This window comes from Pseudopipra pipra, chromosome 5 (assembly GCF_036250125.1).
Source record: "Pseudopipra pipra isolate bDixPip1 chromosome 5, bDixPip1.hap1, whole genome shotgun sequence".
Lineage (NCBI taxonomy): Eukaryota > Metazoa > Chordata > Aves > Passeriformes > Pipridae > Pseudopipra > Pseudopipra pipra.
In genome coordinates this window covers 18,327,049-18,346,342 of record NC_087553.1, presented here as the reverse complement: position 1 = coordinate 18,346,342, position 19,294 = coordinate 18,327,049, and the positions used below count along the sequence as shown (strand labels likewise).

The 19,294-nt window shown below is 45.9% G+C and overlaps 1 protein-coding gene across 7 annotated transcripts; it reads right to left on the bottom strand.

Moving 5' to 3' along the window:
• Positions 1-7,273: 7,273 nt before the first annotated feature.
• On the bottom strand, positions 7,274-18,028 carry LOC135414231 (protein mono-ADP-ribosyltransferase PARP12-like). 7 transcript variants are annotated; one of them, XM_064654749.1, is made up of 10 exons: positions 17,809-18,028; positions 16,206-16,248; positions 14,705-14,875; positions 13,916-14,051; positions 13,324-13,444; positions 12,187-12,277; positions 10,871-10,946; positions 10,024-10,154; positions 8,039-8,190; positions 7,274-7,606 (listed from the first exon to the last, which is right to left on the bottom strand). In XM_064654749.1, exons 4-10 carry the CDS (start codon positions 13,973-13,975, stop codon positions 7,326-7,328), a joined length of 912 nt encoding a protein of 303 aa, XP_064510819.1. In that variant the 5' UTR covers positions 13,976-14,051; positions 14,705-14,875; positions 16,206-16,248; positions 17,809-18,028; the 3' UTR covers positions 7,274-7,325. The 7 variants fall into 7 exon arrangements, with proteins under 7 accessions (XP_064510819.1, XP_064510821.1, XP_064510823.1 ...); XM_064654751.1 differs by lacking the exon at positions 17,809-18,028 and adding an exon at positions 16,421-17,802; XM_064654753.1 differs by lacking the exon at positions 17,809-18,028 and adding an exon at positions 16,421-17,802 and having other exon boundaries at positions 14,705-14,815.
• Between the last annotated feature and the right edge of the window lie 1,266 nt (positions 18,029-19,294).

The window sequence follows — 19,294 nt, the reverse complement described above, 5'->3', positions numbered from 1 at the left end:
TGCCCGTCCAGCCGATACCGGCAGCTTTCCATCCTGTCAGTGATGGACAGATAGAGCAGAATGATAAGCACGGGCAATGAATGAGGCAGATGAGTTTCTGGCAGTCCCAAAAGCATTTACACTTCCCAAAAGCTACGGTGTGCTCTGCCTCTTACATCCTCCTCCAGCTCTGCCTGCGGTGCGTCCTGCCCTGCACTAATCCGCACGTAGTACTCAGCAGCCGTGATTAAACCGTGACTTTTTGGGGGGGGGGCACTGACCGGGCCGTGGTGCAGACGCCGGTGAGGAACAGGACCCAGCAGATCCTGCGGCTGCTGACGGTCAGCGCTGGGCGTGTGCGATGCCCCCCCGCTCCCGCTCAGCCCCATATGCGCCGCGACCCCCGCATCTCTCCCACCATTCCCATGCCGTGCCCCAGCCCGAGGGGTCCAGAGCAGAACTGGCTCTTCCCGGGCTCCCGCAGGCTCCCGAGGCCAGGCTGGCACTGCCACCTAGGGACAGGGACCGGGCTGCCTGGTAGCGCGTCCGGGACACCTTCTCCGTCGGCACCGGCAGCAACGCGTGGAAGTTAGGGTCACCTTCTCTTTGGAGTACCCTTAGTTTGTTTCTCCCTTCTATCCCTTCTGTTTCCATCCTCAGGGTCTATCGCAATGATTCTGAACACACGTCTTGAAACTGGAGGCTGCCTTTCTGGTCAGACTGAATCGTCTTCTCTGCCTGTGTAGAGGTTAAAGGAGCAGCACAGTCGTTTGGAGACAAGAAAAAGATGAATTATTCATCAGAAAAAAAAAATTTTGGCTTAAAGGGCCTGCAGAACAGCATTTTATCTGCTAGCCAGGGGTAATGGCCTATGACTTGGAGTTTCCCAGTGCACCCCAGCCAAACCCCACCTCCCACCAGAAGGTGTTTGCTGGACACTGCTTCCTCCTCATCACAGCATGCATGGTTGAGGGCCGGTAGGGTGGTGTATTCCCAGAGTCCCATCCATCTCTGCAGTCTGTGGTGCTTGCTGCCTTCTCCTCAGCCCTTTCACACAGGATTGAAGAACATCACCACAGCTCTCAAAATGGTCCTCATCAGCCTGTGGGACAGCTTTCTGGCACTGTCCTCTGCTGTAAGTTGTTAGGATTTCCAAAAGAAAAGAGCACTCTCCTCACAGATGCACACACAGCGTTAAAAAAAAATTAAAATAAATTAAAGCAATTTTGAAAGGCTCTGATTTGGTCAAAAAAATAAACAACAGTCAGACCTCAACCTCTTATGGTCCTGAGTGATACAAGTAAAATTATGAGACGCTGCTGAATACATCAAAATGTCTGTGCACCCTGGTGAGACACTGAGGCAAGGCAAGACACATGCAAGGAGTAAAACAAATGGCATCCCAATGTGGAGGCCAGCACACGGAAAGGGAGGAAGAAGAAAAAGATTATCAGCTTCTGGCAGGTTGCTTAACAGTAATCTTGACAGGGAAACCCGAACTCTGCAGGAATTCCTGGACTGTTGTCATCATTTCACAGCCCAGAAAGTTGTCCAGTTTCCAAATCCTCGGGGAAGAAAAAAAGTCCTAAAAGGTTTGGATTTTCTTTTTGCCCGTGCTCAAACCCAGGCATGGAATTTTCTGCCCTCTGAGTATGCCAGCCCATATACACTGAGCAGACGCCTGACCCTGTTTAGATAACAATAGTATTATTTGGCTGTTATCTATGTTTCACCTGTAGAAGTCAATACTTCTGAATTTGCCTGGGTTCCCCAACAAAACCTCTGCAGATGTGGAACCAGATCCCCTGGCTACCAAGTCCATGGCCCTTGTACTACTCACTGCAAGGAGCTGCTTCCCTTGGAGAACGAAAACTTCCACAGTGATCTTGAATTCACAGGCGTTAGAGGGTTATGCTAATTTTTATGTTAGTTGATAACATTTAGATAGACAGGAGTCCTGCAAATTGTCTTCCCAGCTATGTAATGAAGCTTTTGCATTACTTATGAGTCTTATTAATCATGTTTCAGCTCAGGGAACTGCCTAGGTGCCATATGCTAACTGGAGCAAGCAGAACTAAAAGTTGAGGGGGAGGGGGAAAGAAAAACAATCCAAAAGTCAATCTGGGAAAGAAAAGAAAATCCGGTGAGCGGGACACATCATGGAGTTACTCAGACTGTACAGAAATAGCAGCAGCTGGAGGAGGCCCTGATGGGAGAAATGTATTTTTGGTAGCACTGTCACAAAGTTTAGGTTTAGTTAGCAGCCTACAGTTTCATGCAGTGAAACTAATCACATATCTGACTAAAGAAATGAAGAGAGGGAATTCTGTTAGTAAAGAATTTGATTTGCTCAGTGAAAAAGAAAAAAAACCAAAACAACAAATAAGCCAAACCAAAACAACAAATAAGCCAAACCAAACCAAAAAACAAAAAACACCATAAAGCAAAACAAAAAGGGTGTTTGTTTTTTTTTTTAAAGACATTATGATAGATATGAGGACATTTAGTCAAATAAGTTATGTGAAGGCAGAGGTTGTGTAATTGCAAAAATGAGGTCAGATTGTATGAGGATAAAAGAGGAAAAAGAATATGGAAAAAGACTTTTAGAAGAACCTGCATGAGCTGAGAGGCAAAATAAAGGTCAGCTGGCCTTCAGGACAGAATAATGGATCACAGCTTGAGATGGATCTGCAGAGCATAGTAAAAATCCCCATAAACTTACAAGAATTTTCAAAAGAAAAACCAACTGAAAGGTGCAAGGGGCTATCTGCAAAATGCAGTCAGAAAAAGCCTGCAAGAAGCAAGAGGGAAAGCAAAGTGTTAAAGCGGAGACCAGTGGGACTTCCAATATCTCCTTTGGACTTAGTAAAGAGAAAACCATGTTGACTTAAGGAGACCAAAGCTGAAGATACAGACAAAGAAAAATTATTCAGAGAACACACATTGAAATAAAGCTTCTCTTTGGGGATGGGTAAAGACAGAGCTTCCTCCAGTGGTGGGGATATCGTGTGTAGATACTTCTCAAGTATTTATAAGTTGAGCACTGGTACACCAATTAATAGGCCCTCTGACATTGCTGCAAACCATCTGGAAGGAAAATCTAAGCTTATTAAGAACAGATGGACAAGAACCAGGTCAGCCTTCCCTATTGCTACCATTTGTAAGCAAGATGTAAAAGTAACTCTGTAAAGACAGTTCGAGTTGCTCTGGGAAATAGCGCTTAGCACTCAACATGCCAGACAACAGGCTTCATCAAAAGAAACAGGACTGCAAGAGAACAGGAACAAATTGAAAAAGTCGTTCCCTGAGACATAAGAGTCTGATTCCTACAGATCTGTCTCCTGCAGGCCCCTAAAGCCCTTTCCCAAACCCTCAGCCCCCACCATTACCACAGCTACACAGTGATTCGGGATAATTATTCCCTCGAATTAGAAACAGCCTTGTTAAATAATGCAATTGTTGAGCATGTCATGCCAAAAACAATATGTGTGTTTTCTTCACCTGGCACCCATACAGTGGTTGTGCCAGGTTATGGGGCTCAGGTTGATTTTTAAAAGTTTAAGTGTTTTGGAAAATAACATCTCATTCAGCATGTTCAATCAAGCGTTGGGTTTCTGCAGTTTAGCCGTCCTGTAATAAATTCTCTCAAAATTGTTAAAAAGGTTTCTTACAAATGCTGGAAAGTCAAACTAGGCACCAGTAAATTAAAAGAAAGCCTGAAAACTTGCTGAGGTGTTACTTAATAGAAAGCCTAGAACACTTGCATGAATATGTAATCAACTGTGTTAAAGCTAGGGATGCTGTGAAGCTCTAAGAGCACCACAAGAAAATCAATTAGAAATACATTATGATGAAAAGATCACTTGAGCTAACAGCTTTGCAGGCAGAGACAAAGACAGTACACATCTGAGTACATAGAAGAAATGCATTATTTATACGGTTACAAAAAGCAATTGATCCTTCTGAATTGTTGCTCGTTCCTGAAAAGCAATTGCTAATGAAATTTCTGGAAAAGCTGCCGGTGCCTGCAGCTGTCTCTCCGAGAGATCACAAAGAGAGTCTGCTGTTGCAGGACAAGCCCACCCCAACACCTGCCCGTCCGGTGCCGGTGACTGGGAAAGCAGCAAACCCCATAGAAATGAGTTTGGCTACTCACGGAATTCCTCAGGCCAGACTTTTTTCCATCACCGTCTTGGTGACTCTGAAACTGTCACTGCCATGTATCTGAGTTAACCCATTCTCAACAAAGGGAGGAGAGATCTCCAATTTTTTTCAGGGGAAAAAAATAATGACTCAGAAGTCCACCGATCCACACTTAGTGCCTGGCAACTATTCCATATGTTGATGATGGTTTGCAAGCATTTCTCATCTAAAAGGTTGGTGGAGAATGCTTTCTGCTCAGTACTTCAAAGGCACCCAGGCACTCCAGAGGTAGCAGGAGGTTCAGGTTGGGAAGAAGTTTTAGCAAATTTACAATACTGAACAAAACTCCCATGAAGAAGTATTCACAGATTAAGTTGCTTTTCACTTTTACTAGCAGTTTCTGCTCTCAGTGCCTCACTAACTGAAATATTCCCAAGTCTTTTAGCTTTAGATTCCCAAATCTGCTGGGCTAGAGGTTCAGTTTCATCCTATGCCAGTCAAAATTCATGCTGCAACCCCGCCCCGCTTCCTTACTGATGTCAAAACAAGCAGAACTGGAAACTGCTAATGCCAAACACTGTATTTTGGAGTTGTGTTTTGTGGTGGTTTTGATTAGGTCAGTTTTCAAGCAGGTGAATGCCCTCCATCTGCTCCTTCCCATCCACTCTCCCTGTCACTGGAGGCAAGACTGCTGCTTTGGGACACATAAAGGGAGTGTTGCAGAGAGTGACTGTGAAAGAGCATGGGCTCCTCAAGGACAGCTTCCATGTCAGATCCAGTACTGCAGCACCTGCAGAGCCCATAGCAGTCCCACATCAGCACACTTACAGCTGCTCACACCAGGCCCTGTCTGACCTTCTCAATATAACACCCAGCACCTAATTCTGGAAGCAGCTGGAGGCTGCAAGAAACTCTCACTGCAGTCAGAAATAGTTTTGACTTACTGGAAAATCTCATTGTCTTCCAAACTGTGCACGTTTGCACGTGTTCTCTGTTCTCTGCCTGGTTTCTTCTTTCTCAGATCAACACACCCCCCCCCCTTTTTCAGTGGCTGGCCCGCTTCTCAGCAGGCTCTCCCTTACTTTCTCCTGCCCCCAACAAGTTTGGCAATCATACTCTGAAGCCCATCTTGCTGGAAACAACTTTTTCCCACATGATGGATGGTTTCTTCTGTCATGGAGGAGAAGAATGGGAGAAGATGGTTTGTACAAAGGCATCAATCCACAGAGCATTTTTTGTAATAACTCTCATAATTCTTTAATAACAAAACTCTTCCCAAACCCTCCATCTCCATGCCCTTGTCCTGCCCAAAGGCTGCACATGCAACCCCCCATAAGCTGATGAAGCCATGGAGAAAAGCTATGCAATGTTGCAAGGACCAAAGAAAGGTGACAGCTGAAAATGGTCATTATTCAGTCCCTTCTCATCCTTGCAAGCCTGCAACTCGGAGGCAGCAAGGGGTGAAGGCTGCCCATGCACAGCACCACAGAGTGCCACAGCCAGGCAGCAAGTCTGTAAAACAAAGACCTCTATGTAATCCCAGCTAGCTATAAAATTATCATCTTAAAACAGACTTTCTGTTATTGTTTGTACAAATAATGCTCAGGTTCATGTTCAGACAAGGCACAGGATGCAGATCTAGGACAACTGACAAATCCATGGCAAACAGATCTACAAAATCACAGCAGTTTTCCAATGCAGTAGTATTGATAGTACAGGAGAGCAACTAGCTGTTCACCACTTTCCTTATTGAGAAAGGTGTGTGGCAGCTGGTATGTGCTTTTCTTATTTTTTTAAAATAAAAAATATCTTATATTCAGGGAAAAAGTCCATTTAAGTGACTTTCATTTTTACTTCCTGACTGCATAGACAGTTCTCTGCTCACCTGTGTCTGACAAGATTAGATCATTAATTTGCAAAAGAACAACCCTTAGGCTCCCACAAAAGCAGTGGGACATGGAAGTGCATGAATTAGGGCAGCCCAGGGACTCATTGCACTCAGTTGTCTTTCTGACATTTTCTAAGGGCACTGGTTGTGCCTGAAAATAACAGGCTTTAGGAAAACTGATGAGACCTTACACACATCCCTCCTCTTGGTTCCTTCCACATATGGCATGCACAGCTGAACCACTTGTGACTCTTGATGAATTATGACAGCTTATACATCAAGACTGTTTTAAAATAAACCACAAATTTTTGTTTCCATGCTATTGGTCATCCTAAATGTTATCCCACCATCCACCAAGTTTCAAGTACTATGACCACAACCCAAGCTTCCCCCACATCATCCCAGCTGGAGCACACACCACTGGGAAACTTCTCAATCACTGGGAGGAGTGCCAGGCAGCAGCAGGGCAACACAAAATAGCCATCACCAACTTCAGCCTGCAGGGTGGAAAGGAGGTGGCCATGCCAGTGGCCACCCTCACACAGACCCTTTGTCTCACTGCTCACTGCTGCAGGCAGTGGCTCTGCAGCACTGGTGGGACACTGCTGTGTGCCATTATTCAGCTCACCACAGACTTCCTCACTGTTGGTGTCATGGCATGGTGGGGGGTTAACTTCAGCAGCTGCAATATGCCTGCTTTTCTTGACCTAAACCCAGTGGGGACAGAAGAAGGACAGGATGTCACAGAGGCGGTCGAACTTGACATAGCAGAACAAGGTGAGAAGAGATGTCAGCAATGAGACCAGGAAACAAAGCAAAGTTCTTTACCAGCATTAATTGCAAAGCCTCCCGAATGCAGGAGCTTCCTACCATTTGCTGAGAAGACAGGCCATGATTCCTCTCTTGTGCACCACGACCTAGGTTCTTTCACTTTTCCTTCTTCCACATTCCTTGCCCAGTCTCCCTTCGGCACATCAGTACCATCATAGGCAGGAATCAACCCTAAGTGATCGTATCAGTTATTTGTACACTCAGTGGTGGTGGTTTCAGCAGCAGTAGGTGTCACTGCATCAGGGTATGCAAGGCAAGCTCATCCTTGTTCCAGGCTAGAGTGAATGCTGAAGTTTAGCGCTTTCTGCTGGAAAAAGAATAGCCCCTACCAAAAAAACTATCCCCCCAAACCATCAGGGGAATGATATTTGTTAACCACATTATGAAGTGTTCCAAAGCTACTACTAAAGTTGAACAAAGATTAAAAAAGAATTAATAAAGAGTAATTTATTCAATGTGAATTCAAAGGAGATTCCACCATTCATTACAGGACCACACACTGGGTCTCAGCGCTGTACTTCAAGATATAGGCAGGGTAAATTTGTTGCTTCTCAAAGATGACAAAGATGGAAGGGTCTATTGGGTCATCCACACAGCTGTCATAAAGTCTGTTTGAATTGCTGGCTCGGGCTGGAGGGCGACAGTATTTAGAGTTTCCCTGAACAAAGTCTCCAACAAGAACTTGAGCTACAAACATGGTGTAGTGACCACTGCGAGCGGAACAGTATTCGTGAGAATAGCTGGCATCTCGGGCAAAGTAGCTTCCTAGGGACCAGAAAAAGGCACAGGTAAGACAATACAGCAGCTGAGGAACAAGCATCTGTGGTCAGCACTTGGTAGCCAGTGATTCAACAACTCCAGGTAGCCCTACACACATTCTTGCCAAGATGGTAACACACATTGGCTTATTTTAAAGCATCGACAAACTCCAGTCATATTTCGCCATCAACCTCCCAGTCCCACCTGCCCAAGAGCTTTGCAGAACTGCAGGTACCTGAAGCAAAGAGGGGTGTTTTTAGTCCCTCCTGGAAAGGGATTGCTGTGGATGCTGTCTGCAGCAATGCAGATGGAGGCAGGGGAGAGTGCTCTAATGGCAGGAGTGCAGGGGTCAGGGACAGTCAGTCACATCACACCCACATACGAGCCTGGCCAGGGTCTGCAGCCCATGCTGCTACAGCCACACTTCTGCACTTGTACCTTTTCCAAACATTGTCCCATGAGTCCCACAGAGCCTCCAGTCAAAGTTCTGCTCACAGATGGCAGACACGTGGGATGGATTTGTCCCATGGAACAGGAGCCGCTCATCCACCCATTTTGATTTATTGACCTTCTTCATCTTCTCTTTTTGCCTAGAGACCAAAAAAAAAAAAAAAGAAAAAAAAAGAATGACTTGTTATCCTGGTTCACATGAGGACAACTTCCCAACTCAACTCCTCCTACTTTTGGGTCATGGAGAAACAGTGACACAAACCACTCTCAGTGGGGTTACTGCCTGCTTTGCACTTCTGTTGGTACCCTGCTGCACAGCTGGCTCGTGACAGCAAAACAAAAAGTTCTCAGCATCGCTATGGACTGTGTCACCCACAACTTCATACCACATAAGAGAGTAAAGAGACAAACATCTCTTGACTGGAAATTGGTCAGTTCTCATGTTATATAAATCCTGAATGCATAAATATGATTATAAAACTGAGCTGTATGAACCCACGGTGAAGATTGTATAATCTCTGCTCCACCTTTATCATAAAAAAAGTCCCTCCCTTTTTTTTTCTTAAACTCCTGCGTGGAAGAAACTAAAACCAAAGGAATAAACTTGAAATACCAGAGCTCAGTTATGATGAAGGAAAAGAATTTATTTTTTGAATAACACTAGCAAGAATCACACACACACCCCAATTAGGTTATGTGATAAAAGGCTCATTTCCACACACACAAAAGAACACAGAGGCAACCCCAGTCACAGAGAGGAGCCCCAGTCTCCTTCAAGGGCTGCCCCAGGGGAGCCTCAGCCCCAGGGAAGCCTCAACCCCCCAGATCAGGAAGACACTTGGTACCATGAGCAATGGAACAGGCCCAGAGCAGCTCACAGACACAAAGAGGGTACTGCCCATGAGAGTATGGGACTTGTTATGGGACAGAGGGGAAGTGCATTCAGGGATTGCACAGGACTTACAATGCAATGTTTAACAAGAGGAACTATAGGTGGGAGAAGGGTGAGATCAGGATGGTCTGAGAAAGATAAACAGGAAAATAGATGGATAAGGGGGTAAAAAGGTTTGGTTGTGTAAAAACAGGCCACTGCCTGGTTAGTAGGCTGGTCTGCCCACATCCAGTGCCTGATCAGTACAGTCTGCCCTATCTTCTCATTAAACTCCAATTTCTAACTCTTACACTGGTGATGGAGTCTCCAGCCTGTGTGCATGCACGTGTTGGGGGTCTGTGTGGGGCAACTGGAGTAGGACCTTGGGTCACAGGAGCCATATATCCACAGCCCCAGCAACTGCAGCAAACGAGGGCACGTGTGCCAGTGTGTGACCACCAGCCAGTGAAAGGCTGGATAGCCAGTAAGGAGGGGAGCTGGCCCAGGAGTCAGGTTTTGGAGCAGTCGTAAGTCTAGGCCAGATGCTGGAGAGACCAGAAGGTCTGAGTTTGCTTATGAGTGGGACTGGGAGGTCCAGGCCAATCGCTGAAGACACCATGATATCTACCAAGATCCATTTGCATGTGTATGTGTCTATGCAAAACATAACTGGAGACAAGAGGACTCAGGAGCCAGCAGATGAGTAGGCTAAGACCAGCTCCTAGAGGGATCCATCAATGTATATGTATTCCATTAACAGGCTCTTATACTGACATTCATTTTGACACTCATTTCTGTTCAGCCAGAGGAAGGGACAGCAGTGAGGCACCAATGGGTGCTGTTCACAATTGCACAAGTGCTGTGCTGCCCGTGTTGATTTCTCTGTGTGTATTCATATATTTTCTGTGTATGCACATGCACCTACTGGGAGCATCTGCTGAACCTCACTACCAACCAGACCCAGGCACACAGGTACATGGCAGCCTCACATCTGCTGAGCCACTGGATTTAGCCACTCCTAAGGTAGGCTACGGAGGACAATAGATTAGGAAATGTTGGTCTTCTGATACCATAAGAAAAATGAAAAAAAATAGATACAAACCACTGAAAAAGTTCCCAAAGTGTTGGGTTCTGGATCCTCTGAAGTTGAATGATGCAATAATCTTTCATCGTCTTTTCAAACAGCCTTTTGATTATTCCATATTCGTGGGAATCAAAGCTGAGCTGTATCAACTGAAAATTTTAAAAACACCAAAAATAGGGTATTACTGACAGTAACAACTCCCAGTCCTCCCAAAGGACTCATCAACCTCCTCACATCTACATAAAAATCACAAGCTCCTTCTGTTTTTCCTGTTAACCATCCTCTCCCCATGAGGAAGCACAGACACTAACTGAGGGAAATCAGTGCAATCCCATATGAGCTTCCTTCGGTGGACACACCTCCGCATCCAGATTATTTTGTGTTCAGAGTAACCTAAAGTTGAAATGAACAGCAGTATTCAGGCTGGAGAAGAGTGGAAAGTTTTGCCTTAATCTGACACCCTAGCTCCTTCCCTACAGGGCTAAGCTGTAGTTTTACCACAGCAAATAACATTTTGCCTCAAATCAACAGGGGAAATATTACAATACCCCCTTAAGATGCAATTCCTCCAGTTTATCAGACGAGGAGGTGCCTTGGGACAGTGCAAAGGACAGGTCAGACCAGTAATAGCCAAAAGAGCCTTTCTTATCCTGCATGGTATCGTAGGGGTTTCTCAGAGAGCTTCCCAGGAAACACACATCTCTTCTGACTGTGAAACTGTCAGTCTTGTTTCACATCATAGTTGCTTATTTTTATAAGACACGTTTAAAAGCTGGGAACATCTCAACTGCCTTGACTCATGTTCTCAGGAAAATCAGTACAGAACACAGTTCATCCTACCCACTGGAGAGCTGGAAAGACCTACCTTGAACCCAACGTCAGGTAGTGCAGACTGGTCCCATTGTGGAGGATAGACAGAACAAGATAGAGTCGTGTTTTGGCTGCAGAAGAGAAAGAGAAGCAATTTAGTCGACACTTCTAACCAAAACCCCCTTCTGAAGAATCCAATCACGAGCTCTACAGCAGCATTCAGGTATCCCTGGATTTTTATTTTTGTTTTATTTTTCTCATAACTATTATCCCTTTCCCCAGTTTAGATTTCCACACACATCCTAGCGGCACTGATGCATCCCTTGGCAGGTCAAGATACTGGTAGAAGAGCTTCAAATGAGAAGTAACACCTTCCTAGCTCGCTGGTTTATCCAACTGCTCCAGACAGCCCTCCATGTGTGCTATCTGAACATCTCAAGGAAACCAGAGCATGAGCCCTCTCCTTCCATGTGGCCACTCTTCTCTGATTCACTGGCCAGATGGGTGGCCAGTGGTACCTGTCCCCAGGACCAAGCCAGCCAGGAGCCTGTGGATGCACAGCTGTGCCCTGCAGGCACTACTGCACCAGTCAGTGCTCAACAACTTCCAGCACTATGCCCTCCTGGCACCCAGGTTTTAACCCAGGCAATAGGAGCATCATCATCCATTCAGGATCTATAGTTTGGTTTGGTTAGGGTTTTTTTTTAATTAACCCCCCTTTGGTTGAACCAGCCCTTAAACTGAACCCTCAGTTTCACACACACTTTCTATTGGTGAGTTTCTGAAGCAAAGGCAGCTCTTTTTAAAATAAATGAGTAGCACAACTGACATTTACAGCAGATGTGCTCCAATTCTGTTAAGCTGAACTTCCTTCAAAAAAAGCCATGAGATAGGGCATCTCAAGTAAGTGCCTCTAGTTCATTTAATTTAGAGGGATTTGCCTGAATTTGTGTTTTAATATATCCTCAGCTTTCCAGGGAATGGTATCCATATGCTCCACAGCTCTTGGGATTGGCAGTCTCTTGCTCCTAATCTCTGCACAGTTTATTTATTAGCTTTGAGGCATAAATCAAGGAATAAAAATTCCTGGCACTGTTGGGTCAGCCTTACGTAGCCTTGCCTCTCACAGAGAGAACAAATCCACTCTAGTGGTCTCTCACAGCTGCCAGACACTGCCACCAAACATCTCTCCAGAGTGCTTCACAGAAGTGTTGCATAATTTACAAATACTGTAGCCACAAAATTTACCATTAGAGTCATCGAAAAATGAATTTAAGAAATCTAAAATTGCATTTTAGACGGGTAGGAGGAACTTCTTAGCAGAAAGGTGCTGTCCTAGAGAGACATTGTTAAATAATGCATGTATATTACCTTCTGTCTTGTCCACCTTCAGGTAACGGATGTTTTGGCAGTCGAATAACTTTTCTTTGTGTTTTAAAGAGCAAATTTGTTTGGACCATGTCTTCAAAGAAAAACACAATAACTCAAAAATTCATTGTCCAGGAACACACTCTTATATGTTAAGTAAAAATAAAAGAGGAGGTAGCCCTGAATATTGCATTGTGGGGCTCTCTCTATCCCACCCACCCCAGTCCAGACTTCATTACCGTTCTCACTTGCACTGCTCCTACTTGGAGATCAGCAAGCACAGGTTGTGAAACTCAAAGGCAACCCATCACCAACTGCACCTGCATATGTATTTGCACCCAGGCTGCCAGCCAGAGAAAACTAGGTCTGATGGCAGGCCTGCAGCAGGGAAGAGTTTTCTATACAATGGGGGCCATAAACCTGACTTTCTGGCAGCACTGGGTTGTTACGTGGTGCTAAGAAGAAAGTCTGCCCTCTCTTCTTGGTCCTGTAACAATCTCACAGAGCACACGCTGTGTGACATGGCTAATTATCCATTGTTTCCTCCTTTAAACACCACTTTTGATTCATGCCAGGAAACAGACTTAAAGTTTGGAAAGCTAACAGGAGTTTTAAGATGGGTAAATAAATTAGAAACAGAAAAGCATTTCTCATTTTCCCGTTTCTCTCTCTGTGCAACCAGCCCTAAATTTTCATTAGCTGCACTCTGTGCTTTCTCTCCCCATAATTAGCTTGCAAGATGTCCACTATGGTCTCACTTCTTCACCACTTGACTTTTAAGTCTTTTGTTTTGGTTTTTTTTCTGGTTTCTTGTTCCTTCTCTTTAGTTGTATAAATCCAAATGGACAAGCCAGGTGCCATGAAGCAAAGCATTTACTCTCGACCCTTCTTCTGAATATACAATATTGTCAGAGATGCTTTTTTGACTACAGATGCCCAAGTGTAGAAGCTTGAGCAAGGCATCTCAGAACTGCAGAGAAATGTACATACTGCTCAAGGTCTGTAGCATTGGAGAAAATTTGCAGGAGGAAAAAGACCTGTTCAAAGAGATGCAGACATAGGGTGAAAGCTCTGCATGGAAGAAAATACCTTCGAGCCAGCTGCACTGTGTAACAGACTTAAAACAAGGATATACTTCACCTGCAAAGTTTATCTTATAGTGCTGAGAACCAGCCCAGAAAAAAACAACAGCGTTCTTGTCAGCTAGATATTCTTTCTCCAGAAATGCAGACGTTACACTGGCAGAGCAGTGATCTGGATGCTGTAGAAAGAACAACGAAATTATACCTGTTAGAAACCACCCTTCGGTTTAGGAGTCACTGTGGGGAAGTACCAGTGTTTCCCCAGGCCTCTATCATGTGATGCTGCTCTGAAGGAAGTCTCTAAGGTTTAAAGCACTTTGTTCTGCAGTGACAGAGGGGTACCCCACAGAGAACAGCTGCTTGTAACAACAGCAACAAAGCAGCCTTCAGCCTGTGTGGTCAGCTTCAGCCAAAAGATGTCTGTCAACTCTGGAAAATGCACACACTTTCAAAGCCAGTCCTTTAAAAGCTTTCACAGAGTTCCAGTCCTACTTTGAGGGACAATTAATAAGACCCGAGCATCGGAGCAGCACTGCAAGGGCACCCAGCGGTGCGTGTAGAACACACCAGCTGCAGAACAACATGCCCTAAATAACTGTCCAAAGATGGTTTAACAAAAGCTTTTGGCATCAACAGCAGATGGATCTCACCTCTTCTCCATACTCAATCCACTGCTCAGAATCATCAAGCCAATACCAGGAGTACTCCATTTCAGGAGCAGACAGATGAATCCAGAGATAACACAGGTGCAGAAGAGCTGATCAGTGCTTGGCTGCTTGCTTTGCCCTACATTGAAAGAGAAATCCAGATTCAAGTAGGATCTTCCAAAGCTGTCAAAGTATGCAATATCCCTGGTCTGATCAGAAATCTAATCTCAAAAAAGGAGACCCCCTTCAGCTGGGTAGTGCAGGTTTGCCCCAGAACCAAGGTACTGCTGTTTATACATTCATGTGACTGTCTCAGTTTAAAGAGACTGGAGTGTTTTGCTAAGGAGGACCAGTTATGAGGTAGACCAAACTCCTCTCTCTCAGCAATTGTAAATCCGAAATTAAAAGGCTCCAATCGAGGAAGCACAGAAAAAGGAAAAAATAACAACCCTTTATTAAAGGATATATGTATATTGGCAAAAAACAGTAACAGAACACAAAAACAACTAAGCAATAATCCTGTACCCAAAAGTCCCCTTCAAAAAGGAAACACCCTGATACTTCTCTGTCCCCTAGTGCGGTTCTGATCAGGGTTGGCAGGAGCGCTGTTGGATGGCTGGAGGAGCAGAGCCTGCAGTGCTCTGTGGCGTCGGGAGGGGAGCGCTGTTGGGCTCCGGCGGCCACCGCGGGGGGCTCCGGGTCACGGGAGGAGCCGCAATGGAGATCTCCCAGCTCCAAGGAGGGGAAGGGGAGAAGGGGAAAGAAGGGCGGTTTCTTTCCCACGAAACTCACTTTGTCTGCGGCTGGCTGCGGTCGGGACTCCTCCGTTTCCCCGACGAGCACAAACTCCCCGATGAATTCTGAGCAGATTCGGGCTGGAGGCAGGGGCAGCGCGCAGGCAAGCTGAGGAGAACAGCCAGATGACCAGGTCGAGAGCAAAACATACACACACACCTTGCCTCCCTTAAGGCAAAAAGTGAAATGTTCCCCGTTTGTGAGGAGGAGAAAACACTCCCCTCCCCGCAGATTTGGAAGGGCCATTAGCCTGGAATGTAGTTTTGCCAGCCAGCTCCTTTGTGTAGTTAATCACCCAAGGCAGAGAGCTGTCTTCCCAACTCAATATCCTTCCCCCACATGCAGCAGGGCAAAGGAAAATTCCCGTTTGGTTTTCTTAGAAAAATAAACCCGTGACAGTGGCATGGTAAGCACCACAGAAATAACTCTGACCTCTCTGTCTTGGACCTGTATCACTGTTTTTCTCTACAATATATCTTTCTAAAATATACATTGTAAGGAAATACACTTGACACAATAAACTCAGCTTATTGCATGAAGGCCAGTGATGCCACCTGGCTAACAAGCATAAGATTTGGCTTCTGAGCAGTGTGTGATCAGCTGCAGAAGTCAGAGTGCTTTCAGAAGGCACTGATAGCATCATCCCTCCTTCAATGTTCAGGAAAACAAAGCTGCTGCTCACAGGTACTGTACCAGGTGCAGGTGCTCAGGTCCTGGCAGTGGTTGGCTGAAGGGATGACCTCTGTGAGCAAAGCCCCTGGGGTGTCTCACACCAGACACAGCCAGCTCAGCAGAACCACTGCGGGACACAGCTGAGCTCATCAGCCAAGCTGGTGGTGCCTCTGAGAAAGCTGCTGAGCAGTGAGGAGTAAGGAAAAATGTGAGAGAAACAACGCTGTAGACTCCCTGGCCAGTGAAGAAGGAGGGGAAGAGGTGGTCCAGGTGCTGGAGGAGAGATTCCGCTGCAGCCCTTAGAGAAGGCCATGGTGAGGCAGGCTGCCTTCCCGCAACCTGTGGAGGACCATGGTGGAACAGATATCCACACTGCAGCCCATGGAGAACCCCATGCTGCAGCATGTGGGCAGGCCCTCAAGGAAGCTGCAGTCCATGGAGAGGAACCCTTGCTAGAGCAGGCTTATCCTGAAGGACTGCAGCCCATGGGAAATGAACCGTTCTGGAGCATGGGAAATTTTTGAGCATGATGGAGGTACAGAGGGCAACTCTCACTGAGTTACCGAGGACAACATCCATTTCCCTTCCCTGCTGTATTGGGGGAGGGGGGGTGTAGGGGCAGGGGGAGGTAGAAAAGTCAGGAACAGGGGAGTAAAGTTGAATCTGAGAAGATGGGGAGTGATCTTCTTGTCTTTATCTCAACTCATGAATTTTTCCATCTTATTTTCTCTCTCCTGTCCTTTTGAGCATGAGGAGTGAGAGCTACCCAGGTGTCTGACAGCCAGACAAGGTCAAATTCCTTGGAGCGGGGGATATCATTACTTACCAGCAAAGTCTCTGCTCTGCACTCTACCCTAGAGACACAGCACCTACAAAGAGAAGAAGCTGAAACAGGTAGCCACCAATAATTCCAATTCGGAGGATTTTACTTTGCTTGCTGCTGTGCTTCAGACTCCATTCAATATCCCAGTTTTGGACCCAGACAACACTTTTTTCACCACTTCACTGTCCCTGCAACATTAACTATCGTGGATCACATACCCATAGCTGAGAGATGGCCCCCTGCCAGCCGTGGGGTCTGTGGCAAAGGTCTGCTATGAGCTGCCTGAAGAATCTGAACACAATACGGAAACAGAAACTGGAAATGATCATATATCCGGCTCTGACGTCCTTCATACTTCGGCAGGGATCATGGGAATTTGGAGCAGGCCAGTGAGAGGAAATGGTTATAGGAGGAGCTCCCTCACAGAGCTATTTACAGTGCAAAGGTCCACACAACAAAGGCTTGGCAGTCCCTGGACTGCCAGAAGAAAGAGCGAGGAAAGACTCAAGTCTCCTTTGCAGATGTCGCTTGTTCCAGTGCTGCCTTCAGACCACGGTCACTCTTTCTGCTCAGTAACAGCAGCCAGGTCTGTTCCTAGAAAATGCTCCAAACTCGTCTTCTCGACCATTGCAGGAGATCAGTCCCACTGCAGGAGATTCAAGAGATCCAGCAGGAGGTTTCTTTGGATGTGGCCATCCCTTTTCTCCCCTCTGCACAGCACAATGGTGCTGCTGCTAGCACTGGTTGAAGAATTTGAAGTTTGTGGATTTGAAATGTGGGATTTGAGGGGGATGGGGGAAATGGAGAGGAAAGTAGGCAAGTGGGGTGGGATGATACTTCCAAGCAGCTTTTCTCCACTGCTGCCTCCCTCCCTCTTCGCTCTATCCCCACTCCATAGGCAGATGCTAACCCCTGCTGGCTCCCCTGCCAAGATCCAGGGCTCCCAGTCCGCCCTAATCACATGAACCTTCAAAAATGTCCAGTTATGCCTTGCTTTCACTTTCCAATTTCTGCTCCTTGCAGGGATTTTCCACTCACCAACTAACCCCAACTAGAAATAAACAGAGATGAAACACTTAAAAAGCAGACAGAAATACTTTGCTGGCAGGACAGGTAGTGTCCTTCACCTTTTGCTGAAGATTTCTCTATCAGATCTTGTGCATCTGTAAATTTTTTTATATCTCTACAGGAATAACTTGATACAGAGGGAATTTTAAACATAAAAAGCAACCTCATGGTACCTTTTCTCTCACACAAGGAGAAAAGATGAATTAATGAAATATAAACATGGCTTACGGTAGGACTAACTCCAACAGACCTTAAAGCCAAGCCATGAAATCCCCAACTTCCTGTGTCTCTGACCCTCCCTGCTCAGCAGCAACCCCGGGAAAGCTGTCACAGCCCGGCATGTGCCACCCCCCTGGCAGGCTGCCCAGCTACCACCCTTGGGAGCTGGGGGCATCAACCTTGTGCCCGACAGGTTGGATGAGCCTGTTGAACCCCTGCTCCGCATGGGAAAGGTGCCCCAGGTGCAGTAAGACCTTTGAAAATAAAGTACAACTGGCCTGTGAGAACTCCTTGTGAACTCCCAACAGCACATCTGTACCTTGCTGTCTCTGTCGAAGCCTCTCTCCATGGGACAGCATGGATACCTCTGTGCCACAGACCCTCAGGAAAACGGAGCTGAGGAACATTTCCTTATGGTTATTGCGACATACGCATGCGCGTCTGCCAGGCGTGAGCACACCCAGCCAGGCGCAGCAGACATTTCTGGCAGATACATCTGCAAAATCAGCATCATTACGAAGCAGCATGCTTTATTCCTACTGCTTGGTTCCCCTTCATTGCACACCAGCACTTACCTGAAGCCGATTCCTCCCAACTTTCTAGTGGCCGGGGATATTCGGGACCTTCTCCTTTCATCAAGGAGTAGATTCTGCTGAACATCATTCTTTGAAAGCCAAAAGCTGGTGATGCCTTGCAAAGTGAACCCCAAGCCTCAGTGCAGAAAGTGGGTACATCGCTCAACATGCTCTCCCCAGGCTGGTTATCACACTGCTGGCGGGGTTACAGTATTCAGTGCTGCATGGAGCCACACAAACCAGTGTGTGCCAAGCACAGAGCCCTGTGAGGCAGGCTCAGTCAGCCCTCTGAGCTGTGCACAGTCCCAAGTGTTTGCATTCCTGTACCTTGAAGTCTGATCCTCAGCTCTGCTCTTCCCCATGGAAATCAGAGAAGGGTTAGGAGCTTTCCAGTCTGACCTCGAGCCTTTCAGTCTAAAAAGCTGACAGTGTTTCCCAACATAGCACTGAAGCATAAAGCTTAACAACAGGTCAAGTAGTCTTGACTATGCAAACTTTTTCAGATGTAAACATTACTTTAATTTTTTTTACACAAATTGCGTTCAGTTGGATTACCCTGAACATTTTTATTTCACGATGATCCAGTCACACTAGATCAGTAGCGGCTGAAACACATAAATCTCTGTTTGAGTTTCTGGAAAGGGTGCACTCTGAGTGCATTTTATAGACATAGTAGTATTAAAAAAAAAATTCAAAACATAATGCCACAAATGTGATTATGAAGCTGAACTTACTTTCTTCCGCATCTGGCCTGTCTTGTCTGGCTTTTGACCTGCTATGTAGTATCTGGCTTTCATCTCCACAGTAGCATAACTTCTATGCTTTTATGCTTCCCTTTGACTGATGAGATTTATAGGATCAGGTCCTAGAGCTTCATTTTTGCTTATGTGAATTCTCTAGTAAAATACACTTCTGAACTGAAGCTAAGAACTTCAGTATGCATGAGATAGCTCTAGGAAAAACATTCTGGCTTGGTAGAAAATGTTTACATAGCTTTGCTGGGAGCAGCATACCATCCTCTCTAAAAGCAAACAACTCTCCACAAACTGGAGACTTGAGCTCACTGTAAATTGATACCTTGTGAGCATCTTTTTTTTTATTGTTTTTATCCCTTTTAATTGCAATGTCATCCACGGAGCTGTTGAACTTCAGATTTCTCACTGTCAGTGCAGCCACAGTCCTATATCTGTCTGTATTTCCAGTATCTGACAGGTCTTGGAGCAGACATCA